This window comes from Gobius niger (assembly GCF_951799975.1).
Source record: "Gobius niger genome assembly, chromosome: 5".
Lineage (NCBI taxonomy): Eukaryota > Metazoa > Chordata > Actinopteri > Gobiiformes > Gobiidae > Gobius > Gobius niger.
Genome location: NC_136856.1, coordinates 18,421,901 through 18,448,317, shown reverse-complemented (window position 1 = coordinate 18,448,317; position 26,417 = coordinate 18,421,901). Strand labels below are relative to the sequence as shown.

General features: G+C 41.5%; 2 protein-coding genes across 2 annotated transcripts; one reads left to right on the top strand and one right to left on the bottom strand.

The window, feature by feature from the left end:
* Nucleotides 1–712: 712 nt before the first annotated feature.
* On the bottom strand, nt 713–9,428 carry ssrp1a (structure specific recognition protein 1a). Its single transcript, XM_079556660.1, has 18 exons — nt 9,361–9,428; nt 8,309–8,390; nt 7,869–8,054; nt 5,829–5,934; nt 5,480–5,673; nt 5,301–5,401; nt 5,030–5,159; nt 4,850–4,953; nt 4,585–4,713; nt 4,202–4,423; nt 3,996–4,068; nt 2,350–2,482; nt 2,181–2,226; nt 1,968–2,106; nt 1,521–1,688; nt 1,356–1,453; nt 1,104–1,272; nt 713–989 (listed from the first exon to the last, which is right to left on the bottom strand). Exons 2-18 carry the CDS (start codon nt 8,360–8,362, stop codon nt 927–929), a joined length of 2,115 nt encoding a protein of 704 aa, XP_079412786.1. The 5' UTR covers nt 8,363–8,390; nt 9,361–9,428; the 3' UTR covers nt 713–926.
* Nucleotides 9,429–19,990: 10,562 nt separating this feature from the next.
* Nucleotides 19,991–24,944, top strand: clcf1 (cardiotrophin-like cytokine factor 1; the record flags this gene model as incomplete). The annotated part of the gene is made up of 3 exons (XM_079557132.1): nt 19,991–20,012; nt 21,423–21,562; nt 22,994–24,944. The coding sequence occupies 3 exons, from the start codon at nt 19,991–19,993 to the stop codon at nt 24,143–24,145; spliced, it is 1,314 nt and encodes a 437-aa protein (XP_079413258.1). The 3' UTR covers nt 24,146–24,944.
* Nucleotides 24,945–26,417: the final 1,473 nt, after the last annotated feature.

Sequence of the window (26,417 nt, the reverse complement as noted above, 5' to 3'; positions counted from 1 at the left end):
ACAGAAATAAAAAGACCATTTAATTCCAAAGACGGCTCTACAGATTTTGCGATAGACATTGTAATGTTATGGGTTTTTTGGTAAAAATTCAACCAAACAGTATTTTGTTGCAGATCTTCAATAATCGAAGTGATTTTTACACATTTTGAGCACTCCCTGAATGGAATGAACAAATCTCAGAAAGCCTTTGTTCTTAACAGCCATGAGCTGTGGTCATAACGAGGACACCTAAAGTGCACTGTCGGAGAAGGACCTCATCAGAAGACGACTTTTGAAGGGTCATTCACATCCGGAGTGTGAAGCTTTTAAAAACCACACTCTTGGAGCTTAATGCAGCAGCTTTTACAAACCACTCTATACTTTGGCCTCTTTTGTTCAAAACCACCATCTCTGAAGCCCACCAGTACTGCCATCCGACCTCCAGAAACCACCAACCAAAAAACAGGACTACTGCCCCAGGAGACGTACAGGTCAGCTCCATCTATGGTCATCTAAAGGAAATCTATAGCAAAGATATTTGTCTGGCCATGTGACAAGAACAGCAGTCACCGCATTAGCTTGGTTTACATTATCCACTGTGAAGATTTTTAAAAACATTTTATTGTTTGTAAGACAGCATGAATATAGCAGTACTACATCACTAATCAATTCTCAACAATAAAGTAAAGGCAATGCAGTGTTTGCCTCACTGCCGTATTCAGTTCTTCCAAATCGACAAATATCACCACAAGACAAGAATAAAACTAGCGCAATCCCATCAATAATGACCATAGCGAAGGTTTAAGATAAATTTAGATACATATGTTACAAGAGGTGACTTTAATGGAAGTAAATGTTCCAGAAATTATACAACTGTGGTTCGGCTGACGCATATTCAGTCCATCGCCTGGTGTTCAAATGTTTGGTCCTTGGTCTGTGTTGTGTATTTAGTCCGACTCTTCTTCGGAGCTCGGGGGAGTGGACGCAGCTTCCTCTTCTTCTTCAGATTCCTAGAAAAATTATCATAAATAATTACTACAAGTAGTGCCATTTGACCCGCCTTCTTTTTAACCAGCAGAGCCGAGCTTGTATAGTATTTGTCATGTTACGTCTGAGCGGTGTACCTTCTTCTTCCTCTTGGATTTGCTTTTGTGGTCGGACTCAGATGAACTTTCACTGGTCTCGATGAACTCTTTGCTCTTGAAGCTGTCGTTGCCTGATCTCTCCCGTTCCTTTTCTCCGCCGCCCGACTTTCTCTTTCGCTCCTCCTTTTTACCAGCCTTCTTCTTTTCCCTGATAAAGCGACAGAATGACAGGCAAGGACTTTAGTGCGAGTCATCAAATACTAAACATTAAATGATAAAAGTAGGGCTTACTTCTTCGGACTGGAGCTTGCTCCTCCCCCACTTTCTTTGTACTCTTTCTTAGCTTTGTCGTACTGTCTTTTTGCCTCTCCAGCTTTGGCATCCCACTCCTTCATAAAAACAGCAGTTATCAAACTCAACAAGAACCACATTGGGACTGTAAATTTCCTGTCTCACCTCTTTATCTTCTTTACCCAGCTGCCTCCACATCTCTCCTGCCTTCTTGGAGATCTCAGTTATGGAGATGCCCGGGTTCTCTGACTTGATGCGCTCGCGGCTGGCGTTGAGCCACAGCATGTAAGCACTCATTGGCCTCTTTGGCCCACCAGTGTCTTTCTGCTTCTTCTACTCAAATTAACAAGTTAATGACCAGGATGCTTGATTGACTCTGTGCATCATTTCAAATCATAACAATGTCGCCCAAGAAGTGACTTCCTGTTTCGATCCAGCACAACAAAATAAAAGCACCATCTTATTCATTAGTTCAGCAGTTCATTAGTTCAACTTCCTTTCTGCCTAATTATTAACAGACAAACAGGAAGTCACTCATTGGGCGGCGTTGTTGTGATTTGAAGCTATGGACAGAGTCAATTGTCAATATGTTTCATGTGTGCGTTTTCTCACCTCTTTGCGTGGTTTCCTCTCCTTCTTCTCCTTCACCACTTTCTTTTCCTTCTTCTTCTCTTTCTTCTTCTTTGCGCCGTCGTCATCACTTCCACTGCCCTCTTCGCTGCTCTCACTGGCTGAAGCCTTGCTGTCATACCTGATCAAAGGGAAAGCTCATTTAATATTATCGAATATATCAAACTTAGTGAAATCCACATAGTAACCACTTACTCTTCTGCAATGTCATCATCTTCCTCTCCAGGGTTGAATGACTCGTCTAAAAAAAACATTTAGTTCCTCGTTACATTTTTAACATTGGGAAAAGGTCTCCTCTACATAACACAGGCTGATCCAATACTCCTGCTTTATGTACATTATAATAATACAGAGACACACTCACCGCTTTCTTCATCAGAGTCGTCACTGTCATTGCCCTCTTCTCGAATCTTGCCCTCTGCCTTCATCCTCTCCAAGTATGCATCGTGTTGGTCTTCATCCGAGTCACTGTATTCATTAGCTTTGCCCTTCATGCCCTGAAAAATATTCCGCATTACAAACCCGGCCATGTTGCAGCCCGTAGGGGAAACGTGTGACCCCCGATTCCCAACAGACAACAATGAGCAAAATCATTGTACCCCCCAAAGGCAAAGAAGAACGTGACAAATGTCCATGCCCCTTTTAATCATTTACACCTGATACTGTAGGTAGGGAAATAGCTAATAACAAAGCTAGGAATAAAAGTCTTTGGCTCATGTAAGCACAAACTGTAATGTGGCAATTCATCGATTAATAAAATATCAACTATATGTTATTGTTTTGTTACTTAAAGGCACACTGCGCAACATTTTGGACTGTACTGGTGCCTTGAGTACAAACCATGCTCCTAATGACCAGCTCAACACAGAAAATGCTATTGTTGCAGTGGGTTATCAAAGAATGGATTTGGATGAGGACCTAACCCATTAAATCTCAAATTCTGCTGATTTTAGTCACATCTCCATGGAGACGAGCTGGAGACGTACCCACTCCCAGTGAGGTTACAGTCATGTCTTAGGAGAGCTGAGCCGCTCACAGGAAAAGCACATGTTTGTTTGGACATTTATCTGTCTATTTATTTTATTTATTGGGTAAAATTCTACGCGGTGTGGCTTTAATTATAGTTGTAAGAAACTTAGCAATCAAAAACTGTGGGTTTTGGTGAACATCCTGAACTGATCCAGTAAGACTATAGTATTTTTACCACCATTAGTCGCACCTGATTATAAGGCGCATTATCAATGATTATGTTTATTTTCATAAATAAGGCGCACTGGAACACAGAAATTGATACATAGGATATAAGGCGCACTGTTAAAATTAAAGGCTCTTATGTGCACCTTAGAGTGCGAAAAATACGGTACTTTGAATTTCAGAGCGGAAATGAATGTAGACGTGCAGTCGCCGAATGATACAGCAATTAGTTGTGGTAGTACCACACCACACTTCGGTAATTCATTACGTTGATTGCATCATTATCCATTTGTGGCAAAAGAAGGCACTCCATTCCAGGAAGTGGATTTAATTTTCATAAGACTTGCACAGACCAGTGATAAAGTGTGAATTGTCTGTGCATTAATAACTAATTAAACTTGTGTTTGGCGGTGGACAAGACAAGTCATTTTGAGTGTTAAAGCCCAGAAGCCCCAAGGCCGAACGTTAGTCAGCAAAGGTTACATCAGTCGCACACAGTTCTCCCATGTTCAGTGATTAGTCATAAATCAAGACAAACCAGGTCCTACACCAATGTTATCTGAGATTCAAAAACCAGGACAGCTCCATAAATCGCACTCAGCTGTCGGCCATGCAATGCAAAATCACTCCACACCATTTACAAGGACATAGACAATCTTTTCTGAAGCCCATGAGCATACCCACCTTCTTCTACATGAATACAAGGACAAACATATAAGAAGAGGGCAACACATGTCAATATCTTGAATGGAGTTCGTTCGATGCAAGTTGTTTACAATCATGGACACGTATTGGATGAATTGACCCTGAACTTACCTCTTTGAAACCTCTGTTCTTGATGTTGAGCTTCTTGGCATTGACAAAGTCAAACAACTTGCCATACTCCTCTCTGAAAAGACAAGTCACATTTTTGTAACCCAAAATTACACAACATGCTTTACAAACTATGCAGGGAATGAAGAAACCGTTTGAAACATCATGCACCCTTTTGACAGATTTATTAAATAACTGCGTGCTCTAACCTCTCGATGCTGCTGAACGTGTACTGGTTTCCCTGCTTCGTTTCAATCTCAAAGTCAAAGGAGCGCGTCGTAGTGGTGCCGCGAGCAAAGTTGACACATGAGATCTCCTCAAAGCGCAGGTGAACGGGAGGCTTGTGCACGTAGATAAAGCCCCGCTCCAAAGGATACAGCAGGCCGGAGGAAGCTTTGTAGGAGCAGGTGATGCACTGAGCACCAGAGTGTCTGGGAAATTAAATCAAGTAAAAAGTACCAACATGTTTTATATCAGGATTAATCAATGTAACTATTGTGATTATTTATGAGAATAAACACTTGTCATTCATAGTGTCAATTGTGCAAAATCTCTTCTATCACTAATAATTGGTCTGCTTTGGCGTTCATACCCTTGAAAGTTTCCAGGCACAGTGATTTTCCTGTTGACCAGTGCCTTCATCACACGGCTGACCATTTCATAGAGTGACCCAGACATGTTCTTACTGAGCTTGCCTTCAAATTTACGCTCAACATCTTCCCTGTAAGACAGAGATATATGTATAAAATTACACCCTCCAAAACATCCACTAAGAAGGCACCTCTACCTCCCCCCAGTGGCTGAATGCATTACAGGCAACACTCCAGTACTGCGCATATATTTTCTTTAAGACTTACTCGCTCATGTTGAGTGTAAGGCTGAGGTCCTCCTCTTTTGAAAACAGCAAAATTAGAAAATGGTACCGGGTTTGACCCTGTTTAATTGGAGGATCCAGGCTGATCTAAAGAAAGAAAGAAAAAAATTGACAAAAGACCAAACAAGACAAGTATACAATTTATTGAATAATTCTTACTTACCACGAAAAACATCTGCCTCTGGTCTTTGTGAGGCAGCAGGAAAAGCCGGAGCACAGTCGTGTAAGGAATCTTGTAATCAAAGGTCTTTCCGTGCAGATGCAGAAATGTTGGATAGATGCGAATATCATATCTGAGAAAGCACAGTTAGTTTAATATTTTTTAGTGGGATTTAATTATATTGCGATTATTTTTGGCTCCTTTCCCGTAACAATCATCCCTGGTTTGTCACAATGACTGACTTGATAAGAGTAGCCCCACAGAGACACCGTACCTTCCTCTGGGTGTAAGGCACTGCAGCTCTTTGAAGATACACACAGCATCGCCAGTGGCTTGGATCACATCAGCCTTCGACAACACATTCTCGGCAAAAGCCTAGAGACAAACCTCCACTCATCAGATCACCAGGGACAAAAAAAACCCACACACTTTCAAAACCAAACGCGGCCTCACCTCCACGGGGTCTTGCCGTTCGTCTGACTGACTCGGAGGAACGTAGAACCGCACCTCCATCAAAGACACCTCCGTCTCGTCGGTTTGGTGAAACTCCAGAGTGACCTCATTCTTGCCGGTCGCGCACTGGGACACGTTGGACAGCGGGATCTCGAATGCCGGGTTATCGTTGACGTCAAATGATAACAGTGGCCCTGGAAATAGTGCAACGGAGACGAGGTGCTGTGGTGATTCAAAACCAATCACTCACGGTTGGGCTACTGTAGGTTTTATCATCTCTCGAAAGTAGCGCTGTACGGTTGAAACCAATTTAGAGACAAAGGAGACAAAGCAGAGGGGAGGCGCTTACCTGAAAACTTTGCTGTTCCCCAGTTCCATCCTTTCACACACATGTCTTTCTCCGTGAGTTCCACTTTGTAGTTGGCCTTGAAAAACTCTGAAATCTTCTCAAAGTCCTAAGAAGGAAAAGTGAAGGGGAAATTATTTACAAATTCCAAGCCAAGTAGGTGAATAAGAACAAAACAGTGGTATTAATATGGCTGTGATAATTGTGTAGCCTTTAAAAAAACGGAACAGAGAATGGTAATTAATCAAGACACAATTATGACCCCGCCTGCTCCCGAGGCCTCCTGGGAAGTCCGGAGGTGCATGTAATCCATCCACTGCAGTCTGTCCTCCACCACTGACAATCAGCCTGTTTATTTATCCTGCAGGGCCGCTTACAACTGTGCACAAGAGCCCAGCGACAAACACATGGTCAGCCTCACACATACACACACACAGCGACCGGCAGACACTCTCCTCCGAGCGCACGCACATGTGGAAGTGATTCTGCTCTTCGAGTTAGACGAGAAGGGGCGCTGTGGGAAGCGGAGTTTATGCACCTGGATATCTGCCTGTCCATGAGGTTATTAAAGCCAATTAGAGCTCAGGAAGGCCTATGCCTACAGTGTAGCTGTGGGTTTCGTTACCTTGGATCCACACAGCGTTTATAGGACCAATCATATGAGAGCAGATGTGTTAATGTATAAAAATCTGACTCCATCAATGTGTGAACATGTCCCTGTTCATTCATCAGGCCTGCTGCGCTCTGTTTATCCCTGCTCATTACAGTCTTGGCAGAATTGTTGTAACGTAGCTCAGTTAATCACAGCAAACAAAGACCCCCCACTGAGCACCGCAAGAGACAGAGTCTTTGCGAATGAAACACCAAGTCTGTCTTTCATCACCGTCTCCTACTAGCCTCTAACATTTTATAGGGCTGATTATGCTACTTAATAGGACTAGCAGTAACTCGATACACAAGCGATATTTTACTATGTAAGAACACAAAGCATAAAAACACCATTTTATATTGAGAACACTGATCAATAACGACAACTGTGTGATAAACATTGTGTCTGTAATCGAAATTAACTTATTGTTACACATGTGAGAAGCAAATAATGCAGCTACTAGCCAAACAGACACATGAATTGCTCTGATATTCAAGTCATACAGTCCTTTCACGGCTTTTAGAGCTGACAAAAAAATGTGTCAGCATCATAGCAGATAACCCGCCAGTTACTCATCATGTTCAAGGACAAAACATGCATCAAACTGTGCTGTGTTTGGCTCGCCAGCAACTCAGCCTTCTGCCAGGTCCCCATTACAGACACTGTCTGAGATAATAAACAATGACATCAGAGCTTTTCCCTAAGAGCTAAGGATCCATCTTTTAAAATATGCTGATTAACCCCAGGAGACGCAGACTACAAGTCTATGCCCACTCCTACGTGTACACACCGTGTCCCGGCCATTTTACAGTGGCGGCCTCACGCACACAATGACATAAAACACGACTAACTAAAAATCTGTTGATAAAAACAATCAAATTTCTTCTCATCTGTCTTCTGTTCCAAATAGTTTCAGTGAATTGATATAAACACTGACTCGCATGAGTCGATGATTACACTGTTTATGTAACGCACATGCTAGCACTGGTTTCCCTCATTAATCCCATTAGGAGCTTCAGGGAGAAGAGCTCATTCACATACTTTATTGAAAACACATACACTTTGGGGTGGCCTATCTGTAAGATGGTAGCGTTTTTCTGTGTAAATGTCAGACAGAGGATGGAAACTGTTGATCAGCAGTCGTCAGCTTGTGCTGCCTCTCCCAGTCATAAACAAAGAGCAGAACAAGTCAACAGTGTGTCTGAGATACTCCACTGCTTCCATGTTTCCCTCTAAAGAAGGAAACAATTATGTCCCAGAAACAGGGTAAAACAAACATGACCCCACTACAGTAAAAAAGACAACTTTAACATCATGTCATGATTCCTAACCAACAAAAGAACTACATTACTCTCCAAGTTTATGCTTTTACAGCTTCATGTCCATACACTCACCGTGTCTTTGAAGCCGTCATATTTATAGACGTGTCCTGTGCTGGAGCACAGCTTTATGCCATGGCCTAAACACACCCGTCGCCATTGGGCAAAGGTGAGGTCACTAGCTGTGATGTTGTCCACCTTTCCAGTCTTGCTGCTTTTATAAACAACATTCTGTTTGCTGAATCGAAGGCGGCCATCATTCTGTCAAAAGCACCAGATAATCATTTTACTTACAAAAATACTGAAATACTCACTGTGTACTTTTTATTGGATGTAAATACTACAAAAAGATCTAACCCCCATCAAAGTGTAGCAATAAGTCTTTCCATTTTATTGTAATGTTTATATCAGGTTATCAAGTACCTAGTATGCATTTCTAAAAAGACAATAACACAGATTGCCAACGCCTGAATAATTTTAAGCAAGGGGTTAAAAACAAGTGAACACATACTTACCCAAGAACCTTTGACTTCCTGATAAATATCATTGAACTCCAGTGTGTCTCCCATCCTTTACAGCAGACCGATGCTTGAAATGCTGCTGGTACAAAGAATTTAAAAAAAGGCAAAAAGTTCAACAAGATCAAATTAAGCCATACCAACTTGACTTATTCAAGTGTGATACATACAATGTACATACAATACAAACAATACATTGCTACCTCTATTTCACCTGGCTGTAGAGAGCATACAAATCCTTTATTCATTTAATATTAAACTTTAGGATGGCAAGTTATTTTTAATAACTTCCTGAAAATGTACAAAAAGAGGGTGCATATTTTTCATAAGAGGGAAAAGTAAATTTAAGTTAAGGTTAAAGTTATCTATATTATTTAAATATTCAACTATTTAAACATACTTGAACACAGATACAATGAGGACATAAAATAGATTTGTATTATGATAAGACCTGTAAATGGTAGTGCAGGTTTCTGCTTCTTCCTGCCCTTTTTATTTTTAACTAAAACTTCAACCCTTAGGTATTTTGGCTTATCTACATGAAACATGCTGTTGCTCATTTGAAATAAACATAAACAAACATATGTCAACAAACAAAAATACAATCCAGCATAGAATCGTTCTCTCCTACGGGTGTAAATGTAGAGCAGCGCATGCATCAATCTAATGTGTGATTTTGTTAAAACCTTCATCATGTGTGATCTTCCATCATAATGCTAAATGAGAAACATGATGTAGACCAGCAATTTCTGGGCTAGTATTAGTAGCACAAATAGTACCACACTTCTTTTTTGTTAAGGGAATTGAGTGCTAATGTTATTCTGCACACAATGATCGCCTCGCGCACGCCGGGCATTTCTGCAGATTTTGGAGAGCAAGGCCGTTGACAATGAAAGTAAGCACGGTTTGTACGTTTGGTAGAAAAAGTAGTTTCATATCTAGAACATAAGCGAATGTATAATCCCTGCAGGTTTTCTGTAATATCGACATGTTCAAACCAACAGAAAGAAAAAAAAAACATCAAACGATCAACAAAGTTCGTAACTTACTGTTGATATGATGCTGTCGTTTCTCCTTCTTCCCGCGTGTAGCATCAGGAGCTAGCGTGACGTCACCGGAAACACTGTGTATGTTTAACTTCCGGTGTCGCACTTTAACTATTTATATCAAAATGAAAACCTGTCGAAAACCTGTCAAAATCAATGATTACATTCAATTTTATTACAGCTCTACTACACGACATTGACTATTACAATTCGAAACGGAATCCTTTTAATTTGATAAAGATACCCATAACCCATAACCCATTGTCACCACTAGGTGTCGCACAACACATCCAATACAGTCCCTTGCTCAAGTAGTTTGATGCCGTCAAGAAGAGCCAGAGTTCCACAAATTGCATACTTAACACACGAGTTGTCTTAAGAAATAAAGGGGGAACTGCAAACGCCCGTTGCCTACTGTTTTTTGTAGGCAACAGGCAAAAAACAAAAAAAACACAACCCTCCACAAACACCAGCACTGATCTGCTTATTACAGCCTACTGATTAAGAGGGCACAGGCTACTTTCTGTCATTTTCTACACGGCTCAAAACCTCTATAATCCAAAAGTATGTGACGCAGAATGAATTTATTAAAATAAAGAAAAGAAAAACATTTGATTATTTTTCCAAACAGACTAAATAAAGCCCTTAATTAATTTTACATCTCTCCACAGAAAAAAAAAAGAATCCAAAGATGGTCACCAGAAATTGTTAATAGCACTTTGATCTGTTACTGCGAGCTGGACAGATTATTATATATTCTGGCTACTTTGGATAAAGGAATTGGTCTGTGAGGTCAGGTGGCTGCCCAAAGCGCGCAAAATGAGGCGAGAGTCTGAGGACTGCATACAGTACATCTTCGTTTGTCAAAATATGATTCGTGTTGTGAAGCTACAGTTTTATACTGTTCGGAAACGTCATTTTTCGTTCAGGGACATCCTGTAGATTTTCAAATGCCTAACTCACGCATGCCTTTTGAAATGAAAAAAGCCTAAATGTTATTTCCTATTAGTCTATTTGATAAATTGTGAGACCAAAATGTATTTGTGGAATGGACTATACGTTTGAAAATTAAATAAAGCCAAGGCCTACGTTTAATTTTGTATGCTAATATGTCTAAATTGATCTTACAAGACCGCTCTTGCCAAAATGCGCCATAAAGTAAGATACAAACATTGCATTTTTTTTTTACAAACTTTCGGCTAATAAAACACAAGACTGCCTATTTCAGTTCTGGAGTGGAGGCCTCTGACCTGAACTCATGGCAACATAAAGCGGACCGGGGTAAAGATCAAACAGCCGCTGTCAAATTGGCTTCAGGACGATGACGATTACAGGGAGACAGAAATGAGTTAGGACAAGTTTGACGAGTCCCGTACGTGGTTCATTCAGTGGCTCATGTCAAGTGGAGCTGATGCGTCAACCTGGTGATTCACCCGCGCGCGCAGGGGTGAGGAGGAGGATAACGAGGCAGGGAGCACGGGCAGGGGAAACCGGGAGAGGGGATATCCAGAGGAGGAGGGAAGCTACAAAAGCCTCCACCGTCAGTCAACCAGTCACAGATCATGCGCGCGCCTCAGCACCGCCAATACAACACCCGCAATTCCTCATGTAAGAGTAGGCACTAGGCACCACCTGATGATAACCAAAGGCACAGGGTGAACTCAAAGGAGCAGCACTTTAGTGAGGGGGGGAAAAAAGAGCAAGCTGAATTGTCGGTTTATTTTAGCTTTAAACGTTTGACTGGATGAACATCAGAGAGCGCACTGAGGGGAGATAACAGGATTTGGAAAAATGGAAAGGTTTTGCAGAGGTAAGTGCTCACATTTGTATTTTAGATAACTTTTAATCACTATAATTACTTTGTGTGTCCTGCTTCTATTGTAATTATGAGAACAAACTCGTGCGTAAAGTTCTGCGTAAAGTTTTGGCGTCGACGTATACATTTTCCCCTGAACATTGCTGGATTGTTTTTATATAGCTCAGGAAAAAATATTATTTTATGATAAATATATGTTATAATAATATACTTATTATTATATTCCATTGACTAATACTTGTCACATGGTTGCTTGGAATATGATAAATGTATGATGTACGATATATAGCCTACTCTAAAATAATTTGTGGTATTGGTTATAGGAACAGACATAACAATTTCTTAAAAGTTCTGAGATAAATAAGTTTTGCTGAACATAGTCGTTAAATATGTTATTAATGTATGTAATATGAATAAAATCTATGTATCAAAATAGAGGAGTATTGTGCCATACTAGCTAAACTAAAAGTGAAGAACAGAATGGGGAACACCGAGAGTAGAAGAGGGTTGTGCAGAAAGTGGGGGTTCTGCACAGTAAAAATGATAGGGGCGGAGGGGTCAGAAGCAGCTAAAGCCCCTGTCTCGTTAGCTGTCATTGATATGAGAAAGTACATGATTCATGTTAGTCAGGGTGAGAGAGGAGGACACACACACTGCCTCCTCAGAGACGACTGGTGCGGCTGCTGCTCCATGTCCAACTGAGCACCGGGAGCGAGAAACAGCAGAGGTTTGAGAAATTATGGTGCAAATGTGTAATTAAGGAGAATAAAATGTCAAACGTGGAGTGAACTAGACCGTGCTTTATATTCGCTGTTGTACTGTCTGAATACAACAAAAAGAAGGCACGAGTTATAAATGGCGCAGGTTCAAGGTATTCGATTGAAAAATTATTAAATTGAGTTGGTCTACAAACTGTGTTTAACATTTTTTATTAACTAGCTTAATTTTAATGCCCCTTTGACCTGTGTCTGTAATGCACTTTGCTGCTGCTAAGAAAGAGCGTTACTGTATATTACATTTTGTGCATTTTGATGTGCCACGTTTACACACTGGGTATTTATTAATGGGATCTGCATCATTTATTAATGCACTTTCAATAACGTAATGTACCGTTGTAATGCTCCAACAAAATTTAGTTGTTCAAATGATAATAAAAGCAATTGATTGATTGATTTTTTTGAATAACATATTCAACAACGGTACAATAGCATCCCTATTTCACCTTTATTTGCAGGAAAGTCCCATTGAGATTTAGAGTCCCAACCTATGCAGGCACAAGGAGAACATGCAAACCAGTCTGTGTATTGAACCCGGGACCCTCTTGCAGTGAGTGAAGAGTTCTGAGCGTATACTAATCGCCGCGCCACCCAAACCCCATCCTTGATCACTGTTGGTGAAACAAGTCAACTTGAATACTATGTTGAATGAAAAGATTTTGTGAGTGAGAGACGGTGAAACTATTGTATGTTTTTGTTTTGTATTGTTGTGAAATATGCAGCCAGGTACTGACACAGGCATGGGAACATACGTTTCAGCACTATCCCAGTCTCTCTCACGAAGACACACAGGCATGTTATTGCAGTGAGGCTTGAATTAGTGTCGGTGTGTTTCGCATAAAACCGTTAGTGTGTGTTGGACCCGGAGCTAAAACACAGGGCGAAAACAAAAGGAAGGCAAGAGGAGAAAGAAAGAATCAACCTTCCCCATTTTTTTGATTTCCGCTGGGCCAGTCTTAATTTTTCACGGTGCGCGGTATATAGACAACAGGAGGACGAGTGCAAAGCGTGGAGACTGATAAAAAAGTAAATAGAGGGAGAGCGGAGGGGGAGAGGAGCCGGCGGTGGAGGGGTTAATGCAGTGCAGATTCTGGTTTGACAGAAGTTAGCAGCACCCAGAGGGAAACACACAGAAATGATATAAAATGAGTCGGTCACGCTTTGAACAGTTACACATGCTGTTTACATTTTTCCCAAATTAACATGGCCCCTCGCTTCAGAAAACAGTCCCCCCGTGCACCAGCTCCTAATCCTCCGCTCCTTCTCATCCCATCCTTCCTCTGCTCGAACTCGTCTTGTTCTGCAGAGAGGAAAGACAGGCAACAATCAGGGAAAGTAATGAAAGAATGATTGAGTGTTTGAGCTGCTGCACACTATGCTGCATGCGTTCATTCTAATGTAAATCGTTCGGTATATGCATTCTCGCACGTTATCCCAAGAACACAAAATAACGAGCCACAGAAAGTGACGTGTGCCTCGACGTGGGTACTTCTCAGGTACATGCGGTTAAATGTATTTATGTAGAAACGTTTTATCACTGGGTACTCTTTCCAGCGCCAGTAAATCTATGACTGCTAAAATGTTCACGCTTTCATAAGAAAAAAGAACATTTTAAAATTAATTCCAAGGTGCATTCCTTACTCTTACTGAAGGAAATATTTTGGCTACTCTGTCCACCTTTGCCGAACAAAATGTAGAGTAGTTGGTCATAACAATCCAGTACAGTATTACAAAACTATAGCGGGCAGGTAGTTTCTTAGTCTGTAAATGTTTATAAGTGAGTACAAGTTAGTTCCTGATTGGATATGACAAGTCCTCCCAAAAGACCTTCTCTACTCCTAATATTCTGCGCTTCTCAGAGCTGAAAGCTAATACCAAAAGACAAAACAAAAGATTCTGAATATTGCAAACATATATCCTAAAATCAACGCAGTTTGAACAAAAACAAATTTTCTATTGGAGCGTTCAAATCATGAGCTTGCAGTGATTTTCATAATGAATGCCTTATAACCAAGATGAAGAAATTTATCAAGCTAAGGCAGGGCCAGGTGTATCCACTTTGGCTCTCAAACATTTAGCAAAAACAGGTGTGGAGCTATTGTTCTAAACACCGGCGCAAAAAGTACACAATGGGAGTTTTTTTTTATGTATCATTTTATGGACACTAATAAAGATCAGATTCGGCCTACTGACCCTCGAAAGATAAAAGTCTGTCATAAACTGTTGTTCCAAGTGTAAATATGGTACAAATTATATCAAGTGCTGTTGGTTCAGTCAGAGACAAGTGATGTAAGCTAGATAGCGATAAACATGCTGAAGTGATTTCATAAAATGTATGCAAAAGTTTTGAATACATGTCCAAGTGCACTTGACCCGAGCAGGCGATGGTTGAAGACCCCGGTCCAGACATGAAAAAGGGGGATTTCTCAACGAGGATGTGGTGTACGTCTGGATTTGAATGAAGAAAATATGAAGCAGGGACAGGCGTGTTGCCAATTAGTGAAAGGAAGAGAGGAGGGAAGGTAATTAGGGAGGAAAGGGAAGGGGGCTTAGGAATCAAAGTTTGATCTTTCCAGAGGATCTAAGGAGCAGGGGCAGCGCGATGAAGCGACAAGAAATTGAAACCAAACATGGCAATAAAATGAAGGAAATCCATGGATTTAAAAAGTATGGAAAGATTAACTTACTGGAGAGGTGAAGACAGCGAAGACTGGATGCTGAGTTTACAAGTATCACCAACGTTTTAAAGAGATTAATATATTTCCATTTGGATTGAGAAATGTCGGCTTTCTTTTGGTTTGAGGGATTTCGTGATGACATTTGGTAACCTCACTGTGTGTTAAGCGCCAAAAAGGATTAACGTGACATCCACACTCCAGAAGCAGAGATCTCTTCCAGAAATAATGAGCTAAGAATTCTATTAGTGAAACACAATCGTCTTTATCTAGTATGTTGTACATAAAGTAGGGACTGTTTGTGTTTTGATTAGCTAATGCACGCTGTGTGTGTTGAGTTAGTGCAGGAATGCACGTTTGATTGAGAACAAGCCGCAAAGAAATCTGTGTTTAGCTGTACACAGTCGCAAGACAATGATCTTTTTTTCCGTTTAAGACCGCTCACCTCTTTGGCAGGGATATACTGAGAGTTGTATGTGTTTAGCCAAATAATTATTGCTAAATAGAAGTCTGGATTTGGCACTGATGGGTTTGATCTGTCAGTAAAGCCTCACAATCTGCCTTCAGGCTCGTTGTCAGTAAACATGGAATCCAAGTCACAGAGAAACATACTCTATGTATATTGAGAAAAATGATACAATGGACAACAAAGCCTGAGAAAATTTAAGAAAACCTGCCCTAATTAATTTTTCCCAAGTGTGGTTGAACACCAGTACACAATTGCTTGATTCATGTGCTTTACACACATTTGTTGGAAATGCAAATAATTTACAAGCATTTTTATGGTATTTTAAGATGGAGACCAAGTCAGATGAAGTCAAGACAATTAAGGAAAAGGGGTTTTGTGGAATGGAAAATGCTTTTACTCCTCGTGAACTATAAGATCCGGTTTATTGTACTGTACCAATGCAGAGGCCTCTTTTTGAGAGGTTCTAGTGTACATTTCTGTTTCATTTTTGGACCCAATCCTCTTCCTAGTCTCAAAAAACTGATATTTTTACAAAGTACTATATTTTCCCATTTTCCCCTCTGTGTTGAACGAGCATGTTAGAAGTGAAGCCAAAGGGGAAGCTTGCACACGTTCATCAGTATCGCGGCTGTAATCAGATCGTTTTTATTGAGTCTGGACGGAAATAAAACAAACGTTATAAAGCGAATCAGGCGGGCTCTGGGATAAATTAGAGCCAGTTTCTTTTTCAGATGCGGAGACTTTAAACCTGTCTTTAATATCACTCAACAGACCGCGTTAGCTGTTAGTCACCCATAAAGAGCCTTAATAACAGGTATGAGACAGCGCTGTAAATTAAGCGCTGTCACTAAACTTTTTCATGTGGTGCATTTAAGGACTTCTGTACAATGACAAGACCTAAATGCGGTTGGGGAGAAAATCCATCTGCTGTCCTTGTAGAGCAGCTTTTGGTTTTGGTGAACTCGATGGATGTTTTGAATGATAACTAATAATGTTAGGATCTGATCAGTAACATCCCCACGTTTAGTGTCGATCGAACTGTTTTGGCAAAGCCTATTCTTTTTCCTGGACTTTCCTGGAAGAGTTTCTCTTGCAAAATTGCACACTGTATTCCCACAATACCAAATGCTGGTTTAACTTAATGTTTAAAAACCTCAAGTGGTGTTGGATGTTGTTAATGTTGGAATAGACAAAATGGCCTTTCAACACCCTCAAGCAGGTGGTATAAAAATGTTCGTTTTAAATGCCAAGTGTAGGGGGAAAAAATCACAAAACAGTGTCTCAGGCTGAAAACTAAAACTTAAATGATAGGTTTCAGCCCACATTATGGACCACGTGTTCAAATTTTAAATTATTATCGAATGAGAAAAATCTAAACCCAATACTTTGTTGTTGAAATAGAAAAGTGTTTGGATTTTCTCATTTGTACACATTTCTTCAGCCTACTCTAAGTCAAGTCCGTGAAAGGCCAACGATAGGACACGCTCAGAAACACATGGAGACCCGCAGAGCGCTCAGGTCACGGCCGACTGGTTTAGGGAACTCCTGTCTCGCTGTAACGCAATCCCTCTTCAGAGAAAGTTCTGGAATCAACCCTGCCCTCGCTGCTGCCAGGTACAACGCTTACACCCCACCGCCTACTCCGCCCCGAGCCCCCCGGGGCCCGCTCTGAAGTCACTGCACTTACTCAATGTATTATTATATAACAAACGCTCCGGATTTATCTGATCTCATATGGTTTTAAGACGCAGCGAAGGATGTTTTCAGACATGTCAGCGATCAGTCAAAACAAGAACCAGGTCTGGCAATCATCTCCCCCAGAAACCATGTGGCAAGAGACTAAAGGAAATGTTCTAGGTGGATTTCTGGACAATCTTTCCTTCAATCCACGTTTTTCCCCCCCCTTTCTTTCCAACATGTCTACCTGTTTACGCATACTCAAGAGTCTTTTAGCGTCTGGGCTGTTTACACTGTTGATTAGGGGGTTGTTTTGATGCAGAAACAGTGAAGGAACGCGTGGCCTGACAAGCTCCGAATGTCGCTATAAAACCCGCTCTGCTCATGACAGGTGGTGACGAGGCTTCTGGACAGGGGGGGGGGGTGTTTGTCCTGAACGCGGAGTCAAACGCAAGGTGTGTGTGGGAGCGAGTGGGAGTATCCAGGACCCAAGCACAGTGATTTGAGATAATAGTCTCTGCGAGGACGCTTTGATGTCGCCGATTAGCAAGGCGGAACAGGTACAAGGGAGCATTACCAGCTATTAACAGGCCTTTTTAAACATTCTGCTTCTGGGGGTTGTTAGTTCGGTTTTGTGTTGCTGTCAGTCAAGTTCGTCTAATCCTTTTTTAATTTCAAACTGTCAGGTTCCCAAGCTATTATTCAATTTGTCATGTAAACCCGGGATAACTTTTCAATATGTTCGCAACGCTTTATTTTTCCTAACAATGCCAGGATACAAGAAAAACAACAGTGGGTTAGGTTTAAATCCGTCCAGTCTCTTCTTTTATTAAACAAGGGATTTGGCTTTCTCTCGCTGTGGATGAGATGTTTTTCAAAAGGGTTTGCTCGCCGTGTGTAGGTCCACTTTTGTTTAGTTGCTTTTAACATTTTAGGGGGGTATATGTGAATCCCTTTGAACACAGATCCAATAATGAATAAGTAGTGGAGGTCATAGTAAAGGTTTTCAAAGTCATCAGCTGGCCTGGGTTGTTTAAGTTGTGGACATTTCGCCCTCTCTTCTCAGAGGATTTTTGGTGCTCATTTAAGTTGAGATGAAAAAATGAACTGAAGTAAAAGTATCTGATAAAATCTTTATGCTTTGTGCTTAAAAGTATAAAAGTATGCATTGAAAAATTTACTTTGTAAGTAAAAAGTAAAAGTGTTGAATTTAATATGCAGGATTTTTCGAAATCATTTGAATCAAACCAGGTCGAAAGGAGTAAACCACTAACTCCGGTCAAAAACAGGAACTAAACCAGGTCTAAACCAGGTCTAAAGCAGGTCTAAAGGAGTAAACCACTAACTCAGGTCAAAAACAGGAACTAAACCAGGTCTAAACCAGGTCTAAACCAGGTCTAAAGGAGTAAACCACTAACTCCGGTCAAAAACAGGAACTAAACCAGGTCTAAACCAGGTCTAAACCAGGTCTAAAGGAGTAAACCACTAACAGGTCAAAAACAGGAACTAAACCCAGATCTTAACCAGGTCTAAAGGAGTAAACCGAGTCTAAACTTTGAAAACAAAATACTTGTACTTTTAACCCAATTAAAAAATGTAGTGAAGTAAAAGTATCTTTTTACTTGTACGTTTTACTTTCCACCACTGTCCAGTTGACGACTCTCAGTTGACAAACCCCTTTACGGCCGAGAGCTTAAACAGCCCTGATTTAGAGATAGGTGTAACTTGTTTGACCTGGTTTGACCATTTGCATGTTGTACAGTGTTTACAGTGAGTGAATTAAAAGGGTAGATAATATTTTTCAATGTGGTTATTTTTTTCTTTTGTAGTTTCTTTTTTATTATAGGCCATTTTATTTCTATTTAACACTCTCACTTGGTTTTATTGGTTTCTGTGTAATGCTTTATATCAACCATTGTTTGTGCAGCACTTAGGAAACTGTTTTTGTTTATAAAATGTGCTCTATAAATAAAGCGGATTTGGATTTAGAGATGGAAACACACCCTTAGTGTACATTTTAACGCCTTGTGTGCTTCAGAGCGATTTATAAGTTTCAACCCTGCCCTGTTTTGGACTTAAGTTGAGTCATACCAAGGTGTAGACTCGCTTTAGGTTGTTTTCACAGAAACGTATTTAAAGTGATTGTTTTCTTGAGTGTCTGCTATTTTCTTCAAAATCTCCCATTTAACCATCTGGGTGGTTAAAGATGAAAGATGCAGAAATAGAGGGCCCACAGTCAGAGAGTAGGACGGCTAATCGGGGTTAATTGTCTGCTGTTGTTTTGACCCGGAGCACGAACAAGATAAGAGCTGAGAGGAGCCGGAGCGGGATCTAACCTAAAACAGAAACTGGAGAAGAAAGCGAAAAGTGCGGGGACTACGCCAGAGCAGCTTGAAATTGACCCTAGGTGTGCACTTCCAGGGAAACCCGAGATATTGTGCAATATATTTCTCACCTGCTTAACAAAGGCAAGTAGGCCCATAATTTCAAGCGTGAATCACAGGCTGCCAGCATGTGTCACTGTATACACGGGTGGGTGAAAAAGGAAAAGGGTGACGCAGAGTGAAGACAGTTAGAAAATGTGAGTTATCTTTAAGATGAAATAGGCGGACGACTTGAAATGCCCTAATGTTGAAAACCAGCTTTCAGCTCCAATTTTCTCTGTTTGAAACCAGAGACACAGGCCTCTAAAAGATCTCCACTGTCACAGACTTCGACTCAATGACACACAAAAAGCTCTACTTCACCCCCAAACCGTGTTGTGTATATGAACAGAAATGTGAATTTAATCCCCATATTCAATTATGCACCCAAACATTCTCACAGACACTCAGCCTGAAACATGAAACACCTACACAAACAAGGCGAGAAGTAAACAGCATCGTCGGCTGTAAACATACAACTGATGCAAACACATTAATGTTTGTGATTGTAAAGACAGCCGCGTCTCGGTTTTGGACACCAGGAATGAACATGTGTAAATTTTTGCCCAACAGATTGGTGCATTTGTCTAATTGTTTGACATTATTACAACTTACGGCTTCACAATATGAAGACAATGTACTCCAGTCAGACGACTCTGCCATAACAAAATCAGTTTGGATAAGGAAGACTTTCAGGAATATGCACATGTGGGTTTTTTCAATATTCTACTGTGTCAGACCATAGTTTTAAATCTTCTTTTCTGTTTTGAAATTTGTGAGTTTAAATTGAAAGGATGATGGAAGATAACCAGCAATGTGGTAACGCATGGCCATAAATCACAACTGTATGTGAGTCAAACTCTATAAACCAAATAGTTATGAAATGATTTTGTGCTACTTTCAGGTCTTCGGTATTGCCATCAGTTTAACATAATGTCGCCAAGGGTAACCACATAGCTCTGATTCGCCTGTCATGCCCTTTAATTATTCATATCTGCCTTTTTTTTAAAGTCTATGAGATAAATTAGAGGGTATTTTACTTTAGCAACAGAAGCAAGTTGTTGAGCGCCAGAGCATTAAAGCAGTACTAAGTAACTTGTTTACCTTAATAAATCCTTTTAGTAGTCCCACTGGGGGTCATGCAAGTGTTGATGGGATGACTGGGGGGTCTTTCATCTCCCCCTGGTGTCTCTGGCCAGAAAACTACACTTGTAGCTTTCCCTGCTCCGACCCGTGACACCAATAAAAACTACTGGAATCCCGAAGAAGAAGCTAACAGGCTAACGGGAAAAGCTGGTTGAGGGCTAGCACCACTTAAACTGTATTTTTAAATGAATATCTCCATTGGGTAATTGGATGTACAATATCCCTCTCTTCCTTTGTCTTGTCTGTCAGCGTAGTATTTACTCTCACGGACAATTAATGAGTAAAAAAAACGCAACATGCTATGACACCGGCAGTGGCGCTTATGGCCTCTAGGGGCATGAGTTACTTAGTACTGCTTTAAATTAATTTTGCAATGTAATGTGCTGCACAAGTTTTTTTATTTGAAATGAATGCCTGAAACTAGACGTCGACTGATATATCGGGCCGATATTTGGGTATTTTACAATATCGGTCGATATCTTCGGAACCGAACGTTCATTGCATTGGAAAGAGCTCAGACAGAGGCTTAATATAACTTCCTAGGCCTCAGGGGAGCTGAGAAACATCGCGGGGAAAATCAGTCAGAAGTTTGTATACCTCAGGGGCTTGAATCGTATTTTATATATTTCATGTTCCAGACTTTTGCTTAGAATTTCGGAACCATAAGAGAGACTGGAATCAGCTGATTATTCTTTCTCAAAATAGCTCCCTCTGAAAAACCTACTAAACATGAATATCCTGATACATTTTACAGTTTAGAAACATCCTACACATCTCAAAAAATCCCGGCATCGGCCTTAGAAAAACCCATATTGGTCGACCTCCACCTGAAACATCTGATATGATACAGATAAACAACACACCAGATCACTACGGAGACTGAAAACACAAAATTACCCATTAAGTCGACATTGAATCCTCGCCTTCATCAAGATAAATAATCAGTCTTGGAGGTGTATTTCACACCACTGTTATGGTTTCCAATGCTTGGGCTGATTTTTGATTAGGTCTTGGACATTTGAGATGTGGACGTCATCAAAGAGAGTTTTAATGGGAGTTTTTTATTATCTTTCTTCTCTACAGTTCGTTACCCGCAGCTGATGGTGCTTTTGGCCGCTGCTGTGGTCTCTGCCCTCGACGCCAGCGAGAGGAGCTCTATAGAAAGCACCTATGAACTGACTAAGTACCTGGAGTATCAGCTGAAGGAGATCAAAGACGTATATGTGAGTACTTTATCATCAAAACAATGAAAATACTATTCGAATCAAACAGCGACTGCCAAAAGTTAATTGTGTAAATCAGCACCAGCCTCATGTGAGTGTGTGTTGGGCATATGGGCCAAAGATGGTCTCTTAAAAAAGATCCAATTCCTCACTAATTAACACGTTTCAGTTTGTGTACAATTTATTTATACGAACATGAAAGTAATACTCCTAATTTTCTAATGGAGAACATGGGCGCTTCCTGGCAACTGCAACAACACAGCGGAAAAGACTTTTCCATTTGATTTTAATGAATGAGAACAGTGTGTTGAATTAATGCTCGCCCTAAAGGTGTTTGGAGACGTGTTTTAAACTAAGTCCTAGGTCCAGGGGTTCATTAAAATATACTACTGTTTATATTTAACGGTGAGGCCCGACTGTTTGAGCATTTATGCCATTCCATCACTGCAGAGTGTACAGCCATGTTCATATTTCTTTGGTGCAAAAGTTGACCAACAACAAACAAACTCAGAATAAGATTTGGAAAAGTTCATATGTAAGGGCTTGACCTCTAAACCCCCACCTTAAAGGAACAGGCCACTGTTTTTCCATACTGGGATATGTTCTTACCTGAGCTTAGACGAGTTGATCCGTACCTGTCTGGTCTTTGTGCGTGCCCGTGGAGGAGCGTGGTAGCTTCCAGCGTCACCCCTGTTTGGAGTTATAAGAATACATTGGGAGAGGCCAAATGCCAACAACATCTTTGGTCGTTTTGTGTGACTGTGAGTGCACGCACAAAGGCTAGACAGGCACACATCAACTCGTCTAAACTCAGGTAAGAACATATCTCAGTATGGAAAAATTGTGAACTATTCCTTTAACCAAGTGCATTTTCTCCAATTCGGCTTTACCCAAATCTAAAAGCTTCTTGACTGGAGAGCTATAGGCCAGTGCAACTTCTTGAAAGCTAAAACCTACAAAACTGATCTAAACTGACCTTTTTCCTTGCATTGTGGCCGTTTTTTTGGTTTCATGTAAAGTGCTTTGTGACTATGTGACTATGTGACTATGTCAGTGAAAGACGCTATAATAAAGTTCTTTTTTTCATCGATTTTAAACCCACTTTATCCATCGCTTTTTTGACATCTTTTGTTGCTCTTTTGTCACATTTTTGCCACTTTTTCAAACACTTTTTTGTCACTTTATGTAACATTTTTGCAATTTCTTGCCCCAACATTTTTTGTCACATTTTTAATGTTTTTTTAGTGCTTTCATCCCCGTTTTTGTCTTAATTTTGTTGCTGTTTTGACACATTTTTCAAGAAGCTTTTAGATTTGGGGAAATTGGACTCAGTTAAGGCGGGAGTTAAGAGGCTAAAATTATGAGTAACATTCAAGTAAACCTTTGTTGCCTACGGAGTAACCGACTGACAGTGTTGTCTTTCTTCTGCAGCTCACATATCTGGGCCCTCCATTCAATGAGAAAGACTTCTCTCCTCCACGGCCCAACAGCACGGCCCTTACCCTGCCGAGCGCCGCCACTCGCCTGGAGCTGTGGCACGGTCTGGAGAACCAGGCTCGACTGGCCCAAAACCAGAGGGCCTACTCCATCCTATTGGCCGCGGTCAGGGAGCTCGCTCGGTCCACCCTCTGCCCCTCTCTCAAAACATCCCTCTTACATTTCTGCACGGGCCTGGATGGGCTGCTGGGCTCCATATCCGCACTCATGACCACACTGGGGTACGCGCTCCCGGCTTCATCCGCAAACATGAGGATGCTCAGTAGCGACTTGCAGAGGGGCGTCGCCAGGGACCGACCCGCTCCCCTCATGAGCCCAGGTCTGTACCAGTCCAGGGCGAGGGCGGAGTCGGGACAGCGCGGCAACGTGAGGCGAACGCGCACTAGGGTTGTCAGGGGCGACGAGGAGGATGCCGCGGATTTGAGGAGAGCGGAGACGGGTGGGAAAAGGAGCGCTGGGGCGAAGGAGCGAGGAAGACGACGCGGTAAGAGGGAAGAGCCCGAGAGGTTGGACTGGAACGTCGAGAAAGACGCCCAAAGCACTAGAGGCCCAAAGAGGAAGCTGTTGGCTCTAACAGAGGAGCCCGAGTTCGGCATATCGCCGCCCGGCACCGAAATGGAAACTAATCTTAACGCAAATAACAACAACGCATTCAGTTACAACCTCAATGCGCCGTACGGTGACACAATTCGGAAGGAAGACGGCGTCATCGCAGAGAGAGGGCTTTCCATCACTGTATCGAGAGATGCTAAACCGAGCTCGTCACTGAAATATTCCAAACATCACCGCTCTCCTCGCTCGCTCCTCCCTTCCACAATCCCACCACCCCTTTCGACGCTTTCCCTGCTCTACCAGTTCGGGACAGGAGAGGAGCACACCCTTTTACCCCAGCCGGTCCCGCTGTCTTTACGAAAAGGGCTTTACTCGCCTCCCCTGCGCTCATCCCCACCTTCCTCCTCTCTGTCGGTGCGGCCAACAATGAATGACTTTGCCAGGAAAGTGGAGGGGTTTTGGATACTGCGCGAGCTGCAGAGCTGGCTGTGGCGGTCAGCGAAGGACTTTAACCGCCTCAAAAAGAGACTCTGAGGATGAGAACAGAAAGCAAAGGCGCGTTGTATCAGACACTATTTGCACAAACGAGACTGGAAAGAAACTGCAAGCACACGGAAAATATATTGATTCATATTATACTGGAAGGCATGAATGAAGGACTTTGGACCTTAAGAAGAAGCCCTCACATAAGATCCAATGTTGCTTATCTGATGACCCAAGCGCCTCATTCAACACATACTCAGCTACGGTTCAAAGATCGAACAGAAATACAGCAGTAGGTGGCTGGGTGCATAGACACACGGGGGTCAAGAGCGAGACAGGCAGCCGCACGGACAGGGCAACCATTGAGCAAAGTCTGATTCAGTGACCTCACAAGTGTGAATCAGCAAACATTCGCATTGTCCTAAAGAGGGATGAGAAAACTGTAAATGGGAGACGGACAAAGGGAAAGGAAATAGCCCAGGGATGAGGAGTGGAGGAAGCAGAAGACGACCGGGGGAGGCGTGAGTCAAGCGGGTACGAGGACAGTGCTGAGTAATCCCTTGTCCGCCGCTTGGTTACAGTAACTCTATAACAGGGCTACACAGAACAGTCCTGGCAAAAGGTGGTCATAACCAGGCGACAACGCGGCATTGTGGTAAACCGTAACTCACAAATATCACCAGTTTAATGGCGGCTTTTTATTTAGGACACTTGCTCTGACGGCATTTCACCTATTGCATCATGCCACGTTTTCACCAAAACACATCAGCTGCATATTTTATACGTTCGTTTATTGGAATCTGGAGAAAATCAGTGCCATTTTAGGAAGGCTGCGGTGTTTCTGTTTCTACAAGCACAATGATAACTAGGCCTGTTTGTAGTAAAAATAGTGATGTGCTCAAGAACTTGTGAATTAGGATCAAATGTATCAAGTAGACCAGCTATTGGGGTAAAAGAATATTATGTCTTAGACTCTTTTTCTAAACGTTTTTCTCAACGTTGAATAATTTATTACACGTGGCATTGATTTTCTCCGTAATATCTCGAGAAAGTAAATGGAAAAAGATTAGGCAATAGGCAGTATGCATATTTTAACAATTACAGCCTTCCATTTCAAGTCACTTCTGTAGCAACTTGGTTTGTTTTTCAAAAAGTCCACTGTGTCTTTGCGATGTGCCTTGAATGTCACGGCTTATGTTGATGTTATCTCTTAAGTATTTATTGAGAAAGATGTTTATTTATTATTTTTTGTCCTAGTGTGAAAATACTCAAAAGAATAAATCCTAGCTTTTGTACACAATGCCTTGTTAGTGCTCATTTGGGACCGCGTTACGGGATGGGAAAGGAATGGGAAGTGAATGTTTGAATTTTATAGATGGGTTTTAGTGATTGGCACAAGGGGGAAACAAAGACCGGCTCTCATTCACGCATTAAAAGAAAAAGCCAGCAGAGGCGGGGTGCAAAAGTTTATTATTTTTCTGTCCTAGTGAAAATTTACGATCTCACATCTTTGCCTTTCATCTTTGTCTAAACCCCTTTGATAGACCCCCACCCCCTTTCTTGCTCTCTATTTGGGACCACATTGTCTCACGGAGCTCTTCTTCCAAAAACATGGCTCAGTGCAGTGTCATTGAGATATTTGCGTGTGCCAAAAGTCGTCCCAGGTACAAACGCTCCTTTGGTAATCCTCGTGACAACCTCAAATCTCTTGTGTCTTGTGTTAATGCACCCATCGCATCCTTTCTACTTTGTGGTCCGCGCTGGTTCTTTCATGAAATCTTTTCCTATTCTCTTTTTTCTTCTTTGTTTGTCTTTATTGCTTTGGACTTTTTCTCTTTTTTTACTATGTGCTCTACTGCCTCGGGCCACGTATTAAAGGATCAATGAGAATCTCCCTTTCCGTCACCTCCGAGTTACACACCTGCACACAACCGCACAGCGTCCTCCAACAAAAATAATCCTCAACGCACACATCCAAAGAAGCATTATACTGGTTTGACAAGTGCACACAACTTTAAAACAGCAAACTACAGAATGAAAATGTCTTTTGTGAACATGAAATTTGTTCTATGTTCATCTGGTTTGTTTGCCATTGTGCTAATCATTAGCAAAAGCATTAGCAGCTAATGCTTTCGGCAAATAAGCTAAACTAATGACATTGAGTTAGTGCAGTTTTACGGGTGAAAACATTTGTACGTATAATGTATGGATGCTTTGAATGACTAAAAAACTAAGTAGGTGCCGCACATTACCGTAGGTAAACCGTTTTGAAACATTTTCTTTCAGCGACTTTGGTCACATTTTCTTCTATTTGACCAAAGTT

What these genes read in the sequence shown, in the direction of transcription:
- ssrp1a (XM_079556660.1), bottom strand. Translation starts at nt 8,362, where the DNA reads ATGGGAGACACACTGGAGTTCAATGATATTTATCAGGAAGTCAAAGGT. An exon ending in AGAGGCAGATGTTTTTCGTG is followed by an intron (nt 4,954 to 5,029) that starts GTAAGTAAGAAT and finishes TTCTTTCTTTAG; the next exon opens with ATCAGCCTGGATCCTCCAAT. An exon ending in CTTACACTCAACATGAGCGA is followed by an intron (nt 4,714 to 4,849) that starts GTAAGTCTTAAA and finishes TCTGTCTTACAG; the next exon opens with GGAAGATGTTGAGCGTAAAT.